The sequence below is a fragment of the Parasteatoda tepidariorum genome, chromosome 2 (assembly GCF_043381705.1).
Source record: "Parasteatoda tepidariorum isolate YZ-2023 chromosome 2, CAS_Ptep_4.0, whole genome shotgun sequence".
In the NCBI taxonomy this organism is placed as follows: domain Eukaryota; kingdom Metazoa; phylum Arthropoda; class Arachnida; order Araneae; family Theridiidae; genus Parasteatoda; species Parasteatoda tepidariorum.
This window is the reverse complement of record NC_092205.1, coordinates 58,054,428-58,067,464: the sequence shown is the minus strand read 5'-3', so window position 1 is coordinate 58,067,464 and position 13,037 is coordinate 58,054,428. Positions and strand designations below refer to the sequence as shown.

Below are 13,037 nucleotides of genomic sequence, written 5' to 3'. Positions count from 1 at the left end.
TTAAAAATTGAATTATTTATATTTTTTCGCTGTTTATAGATTAATTTTATTTCTGAATTTATTTTTGTTTGGTATTTTGAGCAGAAATAATGTTATGTAAACTAATATATTTACAGCAGATTAAAGTCAGATGCCTCAAGAATGACCAATGATTTAAAAAATCAAAGAAAAATGGAAAAAGTTTTTAAAAAATTAGTTGCTGCATTCTTTTTATGAAACTAGATATTTATTCCCACTAAATAAGAAAATTAGCTGGAAAATTTGTCAACAGATGACGCTGATAACTAAAAAAAAGGAAATAAAATAACGTTCACAAAACAAGCACCATTTGTAGCAACAATCAAAAGCAGTGTGAGGACAAATTTTACAGATAGGTGTACAAATTTAGTAAATTATATTACATTTTCAAATCAGTATCATCTGATATGCAACAGAAAGCACTGTTTCGTAGTTTTTAGTGAGTAATGTTATCTATTGATAAAATTAACATCTAATTTTGAAATCTGGTGAAGGCAATTTTCTGGAAGGATAAATTTGGCTGAAAGTTTATAAACAGATAAAACTGATAACTAAAAAAAGATTAAGATAATGTACTCAAAATAACCACCCTTTGAAGAAGTAACGCAGAGTGGTGTGTGGACAATTTTCACACAAACCTGTACAACCTTAATTAATTATATTAAATTTTTCAAACAGAATGGTCTGATATGTAGCACAAAAACATTGATTTGTAGTTTTTAGCGCGCAAAGCCATCTGGTGATAAAATAAATATCTAATTTTGTAACCAAGCAAATTTATCTAATTTCCTAAACAGATTCATAAACATTTCTTTTCTCTTCCATTTTTCTTTAATTGATCTTTCTTATAAACGATCATTTTTTAAACTCTCGGTAATTTTTAAAATTTTCTTTTATAACCATCGTGGAACAGTCAACCCAATTTTGGGTTTACGACTACTAATGTTCAACTCCGTAACCTCGTAATTTTGAACTACTCCAGAAGGCAAGGAAACTCCTGGATCAGTACCCCCAGAGGTATGATTTGTTATGAGAACATGGAGGACTTTGAAACTCGACAGATTTAACGCGCATCAGTCACCAATTACTAGACGGGGAGTCATCGGCCGGCGAGGATCGAACCCACGACCACTTGGACATGGGCCCAGTGCCCTACCAACCAGGCTATCCCGGCCCTAAAAAACACTCGGTAATTGTAACTAGACGAAAAACTTACTTCAAAACAGATGCTGCTGCAAGAGTTTCTTCGGGTGATGCAACAGACACTACTGCTAGGCCAGCCGTCGAATCGAGGTGCGAATTAGTGAAATAAGTTGCAACTTTTTGAGTGGCAAGCAAAGAGGATGAGCAAGTATCAATCACTTTCAATCCCAACCTGGCACCTCCCAAAGAAGCTTTGTCTTCGTTGATTCTATCCACCGTCCACAAAGCCGCTTCTAAATTCTGCACGGCTTCTGCATTGAGGATAGATCCGCATTCGAATGGTGATAATCCCTCTTGGTGGAGCGGAAGAAGTATCGGAATTACGATATCATCCTGTCTTACATCAAACAGCGTTGATTCAGCGCTGTCTAAGTCTTGCAAACTGTCTTCCAATCGAGATTGTCTAGGTCTGGAACAGTAAATAAATATTGTTTTTAATCAAGAAAGATGTGTTTGGTTTGAAATAAAAAATAGCAGTCTGGAATTTTAAAAAATTGATGGCATATATTTAATGAAAAGTACAACTGACTTTTGTTTGAAGATGTAGCAAAATTACAAAATCAAAACAATACTAAGCCTATGAATACGATAATGTAATGAAGTAGATCAAAAAATGTGTTCGATTTTTACATACACATACTCTCTTTAGCAGCAAAATATTTTAAACCTCTTCCATATTTAGAATTTTTGAGATTTTTCCTTTATCTTTTTAAAGTTTTGTAACATTAAAAGTAATTTCTTTTTTAAATTTTATTGACTTTCCTTTCCGTTCTTTTTCATATAAAAATGGATAGTATTTTTGATTTAAAGTAATTCCCCATTTTTCGTAAATAAATCAAAACTTGTTAAGTTGTAAAATTAAAAAAATGAGCAAAACTAAAATTCATAGTATCTATTTACTACATTTACAACTTATAAAAGCGCAAAACTTAAAATGAAAAAGTAATTAACAGTAATTCAGAGTCTTTATATTAGTTGAATATAAAAATAAAACCCATAAAATTGGAAAAAATTCATCTAAGTTGTCAGAATTTAACTACTTAAAAGCAACACTAAATCTGGAAAATTTAAGAAGAAAATATAACAGCACTTTCAATTTTGCAAGCAAATATATTTTACCTTACACATCCACGACATCCAGCAGGTCCACAAGTAGATGGCCTGCTTACAAATGTTTTGTCCAGCACTTGAGATCCTTGACTCTCATACACAATAAGCTAAAAATGAAAGAAATAAATTAAAAATAACAGGATGCTTCTAGAAATGATCTCAATCTGGTGATATTTCCGTATCGTGATCTGTCACGCCAACTACAATCGCCAAAGTGCCAAATAGATTTTAAACTTGAAAAAATAATTTTAAAAAAATATGTAAATGTTTGCCTGGGGTTGGCTACGAGTTATACCTTTCGAGTTTGTCCCTTTCTGTGATTTTTTTTTTCTCGTTTGTCGCCGGCCACTGCCCGAACGTTGCCAAGAGTTGGCGATTATTCTGCCACAGATCAGGATACGGAAATTACCAGCTCAATCCTTATGATTTTGACTATTGTAAAATGTTTCAAACGTGCGAGAGTTTATAAACATGAAATATTTAACAGTATGAAAATATGCCAACACTTAAAGGTTTGCAATAACATTCAGAAGTATAATTTTTAGAAGGTGCGTAAGAATAAAATAAAAAATAGTAAGCATTCAATATTAAAGAAATTCTTCGGTATGCAATATTAAAGAGTTAATTTTTTCATTTGGCACTACCATGATGATTACTGTTATCAAATTTATAACTGGTATTTCGAGATGGCCGACGTCTTACTGGTTGCCAAAATTTCCAACGCCGGAAATAAACTCACAGAACACATGTTCGCGAATTAGCTTTAAAGGTGCAATTACAACGCATCATTCATAATTATTGTAATCAAAATGATTAGGCTCATAATACCCTTCATGTTAAAACTGAAAACTCAAGTTTTGTAGCTACAATAGTCCATGAGGAAAAACATTGATATCGTTCACTTTCATTTGCCGTAAAAAGTGGTCATGTGAATTTTTTTTTAAACTATTTTATATACTTAATTTTACTCAAAATTCCAATGCTCTCAAGATTTGTAATATAAAATGATAAATAAAAATACATAAAAATGGAAAAATTATATATATATATAAATAAATTAAAATAAAATATAAAATTACTATATTGTTACTAATTTTTTTTATTTCTTAAAATAAGATGTAGATTTTTAAAATTTTATATTGTGATTCAATTCATTTAGTTCGATAATGTTTTTAAAGTCCCATTTTTCAAAGTTTCTAAAAGGCCAAAGCGGTTAAATGATATAGTTCTAAATTCCTTTTCTATTTTTAATAATATGCGTAATTTCAATAATGGCACATGGCAACTTTTATTAATATATTCTCCTCATATCAACTAACAATGGCAAGCGGAATAATATTTCTAAACATCTTTTGAGACTTCGTCTCGTTGTCTATATTGTGAATGAAACTAAACAGTATTATTTTGGTTGGTAACAAATTAAAGAAATCAAAATCCTGTCTTACCCCTATTACAATTTAACCAATTTTTTACCATAAAGTTTGTTTTAAACTCAATTTACCTGATGGTAAGCAACACCCCTCTCCTTGTCAGACACATATCGAGTCAACGATAGTTTGCTTCCTTCCAATTTCGCATCACGCCTCTGTCTTGGAGCTCTTCTTCTAGTATCACCCAACTCACCACTCTCTCCTCCCACTAAAAACTCCACTGGTTCCAGATATTGGGATACAAACTCCTTCCTCATCATTGTTCTCAGCTCTGGACAGATACCTGGATTGTTGTGGCACTTGGATTCCCAGGCCTTGTGAAAGGCAGTTGCAAGCGTGAAAACAGAAGTGAGAGCGGGCACTGCTCTCGAAGTCCTGTGCAAGACGTCCAGCATGCTTTCTTCCAGTTTGCTGTTCTCACAAAACGGTAGGCCACGGTATTTAGGATCAAAGGCACCTTGTAACTGTAACACATAAGAAAAAGTTATGTTTCGAAAATCAAATTTAACCCTTTGTGGTCGTGTATCTGTTTCCGACCTCCTTATTACCATTGAAAATCAACAAAAAACAACCACAAGGGCTCTTAAATTTCTATTCTTAGATTTCGGTGTTGGTTTAAATTACTCTAGCAACAATTTAATTTTGACTCTAGTTTGGCTCAAAATCGGCTCAATATGGGTCCTACATGAACATGCACCTGTTGACCATTATTGGGATGTCAAAACTTTATAATACTGATCCTATATAGGCCCAATATCGGCCTTTATGGGGCCAATATAGAGCCTATATTGGCTGAAAATTAATATAAAATATCAGGTGAATCTGACAATTCTGTATAGGACCAATATCGGCCCTTTGAACCCTTATTGAGCCAAGATTCGTGAATATTGGTCCATTGAGGGCTGAAGTCATTTTGTTGCTATGGTAATGAACTAATCAGTAATGTTGAAAATAAACAAAATAATTACAGAATTAGCTTACTTTATGGCATCATGATATTAAGAATTTTAAAAAAAAATCTATTGTAGTTGTTAAAAAAATATGGTAATCAAATACATTTAAAATAACGCGTAAAAAATAATAACGTGTTTATAAAATAACAATTATAGAATAGTGTTTAGCAATACTACAAACATCAGTTAATTTAGTAAATCATATTAGAGTGTTTAAACAGCAACAAAAATACAGAAGCAAACTGTCTTGCAAAATACAGAATTCGTATCTGCAACGGAACAGCAAGGTTTGAGTTTATACTGCTTAAACTCGATCTTAAAATACTTTAAAGTTTTGACATTCACATATAAGGTGATCGCTAAAATTTGTGGCTTAGATAAATGGAATAAAAATAAATAAGGTGTTAATATGCGTGTTCAGGTGATAGGAGCGATCCACATCACTTCTTGTCACCAGTCAAAAAATTTAGAACGTCAAAAGGTAAAATTCTTCATGTTCACCCAACAATGACTATTTAAATTTTCAAAAATACAAAAGGCAAAAAATTCATAGGGAAGAAATGAAAACTAATCTAATAGGTAAAGAGAGAAAAAACACCAAATTTTCATTAAAAAAAGAAAATCAAAAACTTACAAAACATTGTTGAGAGACAGTTACAAAAAACTATTTAATATTTTTTTAAGTGTTTCATTAGATTTCGCGTAAAGCTCGAACGTTTGCATTTACTCAATACGATCATAAGTTTTGCATATTAATACTATAAATTACAAAAACCGCATAATATCAATAAAATCGGTTCGCAAAGCTTATGTGTTCATTGACGTAAAGACCAAGACGTATATTTGTCTGTTCGTACCTTGCAACCTTTTTGGGCCATGAAATATTCAAGAAACCATTTGTCCTCAATGTTTGACAGAGATGTGGACCGCCTCAATCCAGACCAGTAATCCTCGAATTGCTTTATTTTATCGGGATACGGAGCAACCGAATAAACGTTGCTGTTCGGCGACAAATGCCGATTGATTGCAGTCATGGGCGTTGAAGGTGGTATCCAAGAAAACAGCCACTGAATTTCATGGATCAGTTCTGGAAACTCTGCTAAAACCTGAAACAAAAGTCATACGCAATAAGATCTTTTGATTCAATTAGAGATAACATTAGAGATAGAACATTAGATATCGATTCTGACTGAATTAGAGAACACATTATAAAGGATGAAGTAAATAGGTGACGAAAGTATGACAATGAAGTGAAATTTTGAGATGGTTAGTATTAAAGTCTTTCATTTATACATAGATATTTGACAGCTTATAATGTATTTGCATAAATAAGCTTGGGGCAATATAATCATAAGCCACATTTTTAAATTGCTCAGGAGAGTGTATTTTAAAAATCATTTTTGGTGAAAATCACAACCATTTTTCATGTAGGCTATAAAATGTTTCTGTGCATTATTCTGTAATCTGGAAGAAATTATGGATACTTGTAAAATACCTCTTCGCAAAGTAAGAGTTTGGTGTAAAAATGCTACCTTTAAAAATAAGTGTAACTTATCACTATACTGTCACGCAAACACTTCACCACATTTTTTACATTGATAAAGAAGTTAAAGTGATTTTGTTGAAAGTTGGCCAACTAACACTTTCTTTGTATTGGATATTAACTCCTTTTTATTTTTAAATGTTTCAGATTTCCATCATCTCTTTACCCCTTTAAACATTGGGAAATTCAACAAAAAACGCGTTTATTTTTTTAACATTTTTCAGTTTATGACAATGACAATTTCAAAAAAAAAATATTAGCAATGAACTATTTAGACCCAGTTATAATTTTAATTATTGTAAAATAATGCATGGAAAATTTTTAAAAACTTTGACAGAGCAAGCTCTTTTTTCTCTAAGTTAGCAGAGTATTTAAAGACTAAGTCTATGACATAAGAAGCGGAATTGGCTTCACTATACCAAACACGAATAATACGCAATGAAGCGAAATAGAACAGTGTTATATATGTAAGTCTGATAAATAAAAGTGGGAAAGCATACTGCAGATTAGTATGCATATTTTTCGCTAAGCGAAATGATGGAAAATTTTGCAGTTTTTTCCTATTTTACTTGAAAATATGTAGAATTTATCGAAAAATAAGTATAGCATATATATTAAGATAAATGCAAATTTTATCTGAATTTATTAACCAGGTGTTCCAAATAATAACAGACGATATAAATAACAATGAAAGAAGATAGAAATGTACGTTTTGCTGAGTTCTTTAGGAAACCAGATAATTAATCCTCGCTAAATTTCAAAATTCCTTAAGTAGAAAATTAATTTCGTCACCAAAGGTGACTCTTAGCAGAAAAAACTACAAAATGTTTTTAAAATAATTACTCCTTGCTGTAACGAAGTCCTTCAGTCTGAAAACAAAATTAACAGAGGCCCATTAAAATATTTTTGTTGGGATGATCTGACAATGTCAGAATCGGACTTGTGCAGGAAAAAACTGCTTTAAGGTTTTTTGGCAAGTCAACAGTGATATCTGTTGACAATCTTTGTAACTTATATTTTAAACTTATTTTTGAAGCATATAAGAAAAAATCTTCGGTTTCTGAAACAAAAAGATGCAAACCATTCTTTCATTTCTTTTTTTTTACAGTTCTTCATATCGTATGTCAGTTTTGGAACATCAAAGCAAATGCTTATATAGCATGTTAAAAAAATTAAATATTCATCATTATCTCTGAAATGAAATGTATATAGTGCGAGATTTTTTGCCTATCAAGAAAAAATAAGAGATATTAATTTATATAGTTTTGTAAAATTATTAACCGTATAAAACTTTATAGGCTTCACCGGTTTTTGCCTATATTCAAAACAAAGATAAGGCCTTTTTTTAATGAGGATCAATTTAAGATCAGGTAACAGTAACCTTAGCTACGTCACAAAAAGAAAATTTGACTAGTTGTCCATTATCAGCAAAATTCCGTACGTAAATCCTGTAACTTAATTAAAAATATTTTATCAACAGTTGTCACCTGCAAAAATCTAGTGGCTGTTTCCTCTCTTTTCATGATCACAATCACGGCCGATCCCTCTGCTAATCCAGACGTTGCTGCTCGAAACACTTTTCGAAATGGCCTCAAATCACGCTTATTTGTCTTATAGCTGCTATCCACTTTCGGCAATGAGTAGATGCTGCTTATGCAGATAGCTCTATTGGTTGCGGCACTTTGAGTCAGGTGCTTCGTCACACTTATGCTGTATTCTTCGTCTTCGTGCAGGATGACAATATTGGACCAATGGAGATCGTTAGAGGCGGAGAGAAGGACCTAAAATATCAGACATACTTTTAATATTTTTTAAGTGTACGAATTTTGAGTAATAGCAATTTTTATACAGTATGCATAATTGGTGTTGATATCTGTTACGTGAATAAAGAATAAAAGTTACGAGAAAATACACCGTTAGAATATATGCTTAAATGCCTAACTTTAAGCAGATTTTAAAGTAATTAAAATGAGTAAAAATCTTACTCAATAGCTTTCTTTGCTCCAAAATTATAAAATGATTCCAATAATTTCAAGTATGTATTTTTTTAATTGAAAGTGCATGATATCATCGTCCTTAATATATATGCTGTGAATCCTTATCAAAGTCTAAGAAATTAATTATCGAAAATTAAAATATAATCAAGAAGAAAAAAACAAAAACTTTATAAAATAGCGATGAATTACTAACGAGGAAAGCAAGTTTGAAGACATCAAAACCTGTTTGATTGCCTAAGACTACATACTTATTAAGAATTTGAGTAAAAATACTGCTTAAATGCTCTCTAGTATATTTTAAAACTGCTTCAAAAGTTCCAGTATGGATGCCAACTAGTTTCAAAATCTCTAGCATACTTGAAAAGTGGTATTTAATTTTCCAGTACGATTTTATACTGGTTTCAAATCATCCAGTATATTTTAAATCTAGTATCGAAATTTCCAGTATGGCAGTCCATATTGGTTTTAAAATTTCTAGTATAGTGTCATACCAAGCTTTAAAGTTTCTGGTATGATTTCATACCGGAATTTTAATTTCCAGTATGGTTATACTGATCCTGGTATCATTTTTACTGGTTTTTAATTCTGGTTTCTCAAACTTTTTCCAATACAGTATTTGAATAAATTGAGCAAAAATTTAAGTTTTATGGAAAACAATTTTTAAACGCATCCAAAAGCTTGTTATATAAGTAACTGTATTATAATTAGATAATGTAATAATTTATAACGCATAATAATTTTTATAATTAGGAAATTTTTTAATTATGTTAAACAGGGCACCATTTTTGTATATTGAACCAGAAATAGAGTACTCTGTACTGCAAATTTTATGCTTTATACTTGTTACTATTAAATTTAAATTTAAAACTTGGTTTTTTAAATTAATTATTTATAGATGTTGCGATATTAAATTTGTTTTGGTAATTCTCGATATAAATTTTATGCTGTCAGTTGGTGTGATATAAAATATAATTTAAAAACTTAGTGCTGCAAATTTGATTTGTGTGAATAATCTGAGCTCATATTCTGTTTTGTCTGTGGTGATTTTATTTTGTTTTATAATTTTATAACCGTCTTTGAACAGACGAGCCAATTTTTGGGTTTACGACTACTAATGTTCAACTCCGTAGCCTTGTAATTTTGAATCCAATTCAGAAGACAAGGGAACTCCTGGATCAAATATTGAGAGACATTTGCCTTCGTGGAGGATTTTTTGATAGAAATAACCCGCATTTGCGTTACATGGAGAGGAAGACCACGAGAACCCCCCACAGTTAACCTCACTGAAAGGAACTCAACCCATGATCCGTCTACCCCTGAGGATATTTCACGTCAGTACTGTGGTCGGTGCAAGGCGAATACAGATTTGTATAGAACAGCCTTCACTGGGATTCGAACCCGGTTCACCTCATTGGAAGGCGAACGCTCTATCCCCTGAGCCATCGCGACTCATCTGTGATGATTTGAAGCAAATAAATTGTTTTTTTAATATTCTTCAAGTGGAAATCGGTTAAATTTAATGTGGAAAATATCAATTTTCAGTGAAAAGCGACTCCAATTTTCTAATGAAAAAAATCAGTTTAAGTGAGAGTCTTATAAATTCCTGTATTTTTCATTACTTACTGGTCAACATTTGGTTTTGTTTACTTATTTTTTTAAATATTTACTTTAGTATTACAATTATAGTGAAACATTTTGACGGCAAAATATTGTTTGTTTGTTTGTTTTTTCAAATATCTTCTTTAACGTTTTATAAATTTAATTTCAGGAGAATAGCAACTTTTCTTGATAGAGTGTCATGAATTGAATGTGTATTGTTCATCAAGTGTTAACGCGCACTTACTTGTGCCATTCTCTCTGGTGGAATCAACGTTGTCAAAGACAATTCTATGCTTGGAATGAGGTAATCCCTTAAAGATTCTGATACTTGTGGTTGATTACTTGAATCACTCATATCGACCACACCTGTAAACAGAAATTATTACTAATTAGTTAATCAGGAAATAAAGGATCAGAGATTTCTGAGAGAAATCCATTCCAAGAAAACCAACTATGTTTTACCTTTTCTCAAAAACTACTGAATCAATTTAAAACTTAAAAACTTTTTTGAATCTTATTCGAGAATATTTAAACAATAGTTTTGGAACTGGAAAATTTAACTTTTGATATTTAAATTTGAAATGTTTTCCAATAAAAACATGCATAATAAGATACGTTAAATGTCAAAAGATTAATAAGATATAAAGCAAAAAAGTATTTTTAAATTCGATTCAGTTTCTAAGAAAAAGCTTCATCTAAGTTAGTCATTTACAATGTTAAAACAAGATACATTGTTAGAACATTTAATGGCCAATAGAAATTAAAAAAACTACAACATTAATGGCTTGGTAAAACAACAAGGAAAATACAGATTCACAAATTTTTGCTGAGTACCAAATGAAATTAGGAAATAATAAATATATGCATTTACTTAAATGCATTTTAATTAAATTTAATTGAAATGCAAAGGAAGTTTCTCAATGCAATTTTTTTTCTTTTTTTTCTTTCTTTTTTTGGTCAGTGTTACAGATAAAAACTTAAGTTTTTAATGAGTTAAGCAGTTTACTAACCATTATTTAGGAAGTCAAATATATAATAATGATTGTATGTAAAACCATATTATAATAATTATATTAAAAACAACATTTTGGCTACTTGTGTTTGATTCTAGTAAATATTTGCAGCCAATGTTAACTTTTTTGCATTAAATACGTTGACATATTTTTTATGAGGCCTCATGAAAGTTATTTCATCGAAATTTATTAGACAAATACTATAACGAACTTTATTAACACCTGGAAACGCTAGCGTTGAATCAAAGCTAAGAGAAAATAATGTTTCTCTAAATTTTCAAAAACTCCGTGATATATTTAAATTAACTTTATAAAATCCTCCATTTTTCAAAATACATATTTTCCTACAAAATGAATGAAATAATTTTCCAAAATGAACATATTCTATATTCTAAGCAAATTATGGATGCCAAAAATGTTCGTAATTTACATTATTAGTTTTCAAATTTTTGTACATAAAGTAAGAATGACCTTGTATTTCATCGAAATATTCAAGACACGACAAATTAAAAACGATTTTAGAATGAATTACACTTAATAAATTGCACAACTTACCAATAGTTAGAGATGAATTTTTAGCGAAAGAATCGCATGTTTTAGGTCCAGAACGAAGAACAGGAAATAAAGATGTTAAGTGTTCAACAGCCATTGCATTATGACCACAACTATCATAGACCTTCAATCCTGAAAATAAAATAAAAAGAAATGTTTAAAACGGGAATTTCTGCAATATTAGTACATTGAGTAGCCAATTCATTATGACCATTCTTAAATGCCTCGTTTGGGTACCTTTTTTTCTTTTAATAAAGCCTTTATTTCTAGTGGCCTTTATTTCCAATAGACTAGATGTTCATATGTCTTTTGTGACACATTCCAATATTCGGAGACTCTGGTTGATTGTGGATATAGATGGCAGATATTTCTTTTAAATTCATCCCGCAAATGTTCAATAAGATTGAGATCTGGGTACTGGGATCCAACGCAATAAAGCTAAACCTCCAACAAGTTTTGAACCTGCTGGTCTAAATTTTAAGACTCTAGCATAAGTGGTAATAAGATCTAGAGGAAGACGCACACAATTCTTTCATTATTATAGATTTCTTTTTTCAAAATTAAGGTTTTGTACTATGACAAGGGTGCCGCTGAGTATTCTTAAATCTGGATCACTGGGAAACACGTAATTTTTAAAACCTGCGCCCTATAAAATAAAAATCTAGCCCTGAAGGCTTTGAAATTAAAAACTGATACATACAGGGAGGATAAATTGCAAAGTGATTTTACCGATAAAGTTAATAGAAAAAACAATTACAATTTCAACATATATAGCTTTATGCATGCAATATATAAATTTCTGTAAAACAGTAAAAAAGAAAGTGGTATACGCTTTCTAACTTCCATTACGTATGGGAAAACGTTTCCCAGCCTTATTAGCATAATTTTTTTAATATAAGTTTAAATGCTTGAGGAAATATAATGAAAGGCCACAATTTTTTCAAATTTGACATTATAACCAAACTGTACCTCAGTGTTATTTCCAGATATGAAATTTTCTAGTTTCTCGAATAGCAATGTACAGAAATATTACAATCACAAACAGAACAATGTACCGAAATATTATATTGTCTACATGGAAATGGTGGTACTTTTAAACACAAAAAAGGCTCTGTTAATAATGTATTAAATGTGGCTTATCATATTAATGGTTCTTCTGTGCTTCATCTACAATGCATTTATGTGGATTTAAAATATAACAATATTCAGATGACCTAACGAAAGATTGCACTTCCATGAATCCGATTAACGCGAAACCTCTGACGTACCTTTAGCTATAAATTATAATCAAGAAGGCTTTTATAAGCACCTCTTGGAAATAACTATCACCACATCCATGGTATCTTAGTGGGAGTCCTGGTTCCTTAATTAGTTTTAAAGCTGACAGGAGGGATTAAATTGCTTTAACTCGACTGCCTGCTGAATATTTAAAAACCCTCAGACATTTCCAGTTTGTACCAAGTGTAGTGAAGCAAGAGATACATCTGATTAACTGAGTTAACTTGGAACTTAAGAACATTCTGAAGAGACCTATGTATGTTTGGGAGATATTTAAGGTGAACGAACTCAAGCATCTGAAGGATAAGTATCATCAGGCTTCTAGCTCTCCAGTTTTTCTT

General features: G+C 31.0%; 1 protein-coding gene across 1 annotated transcript in view; it reads right to left on the bottom strand.

Moving 5' to 3' along the window:
- LOC107446482 (uncharacterized) overlaps nucleotides 1-13,037 on the bottom strand; it is an 85,461-nt gene that overhangs the window by 31,924 nt on the left and 40,500 nt on the right. The window contains exons 3-9 of the mRNA XM_071177633.1: nucleotides 11,422-11,550; nucleotides 10,098-10,219; nucleotides 7,745-8,038; nucleotides 5,572-5,820; nucleotides 3,833-4,225; nucleotides 2,341-2,438; nucleotides 1,235-1,630 (exon numbers count right to left, since the gene is read on the bottom strand). Coding sequence (XP_071033734.1) covers nucleotides 1,235-1,630; nucleotides 2,341-2,438; nucleotides 3,833-4,225; nucleotides 5,572-5,820; nucleotides 7,745-8,038; nucleotides 10,098-10,219; nucleotides 11,422-11,550 — 1,681 coding nt within the window. The remainder of the gene's footprint in view (nucleotides 1-1,234; nucleotides 1,631-2,340; nucleotides 2,439-3,832; nucleotides 4,226-5,571; nucleotides 5,821-7,744; nucleotides 8,039-10,097; nucleotides 10,220-11,421; nucleotides 11,551-13,037) is intronic.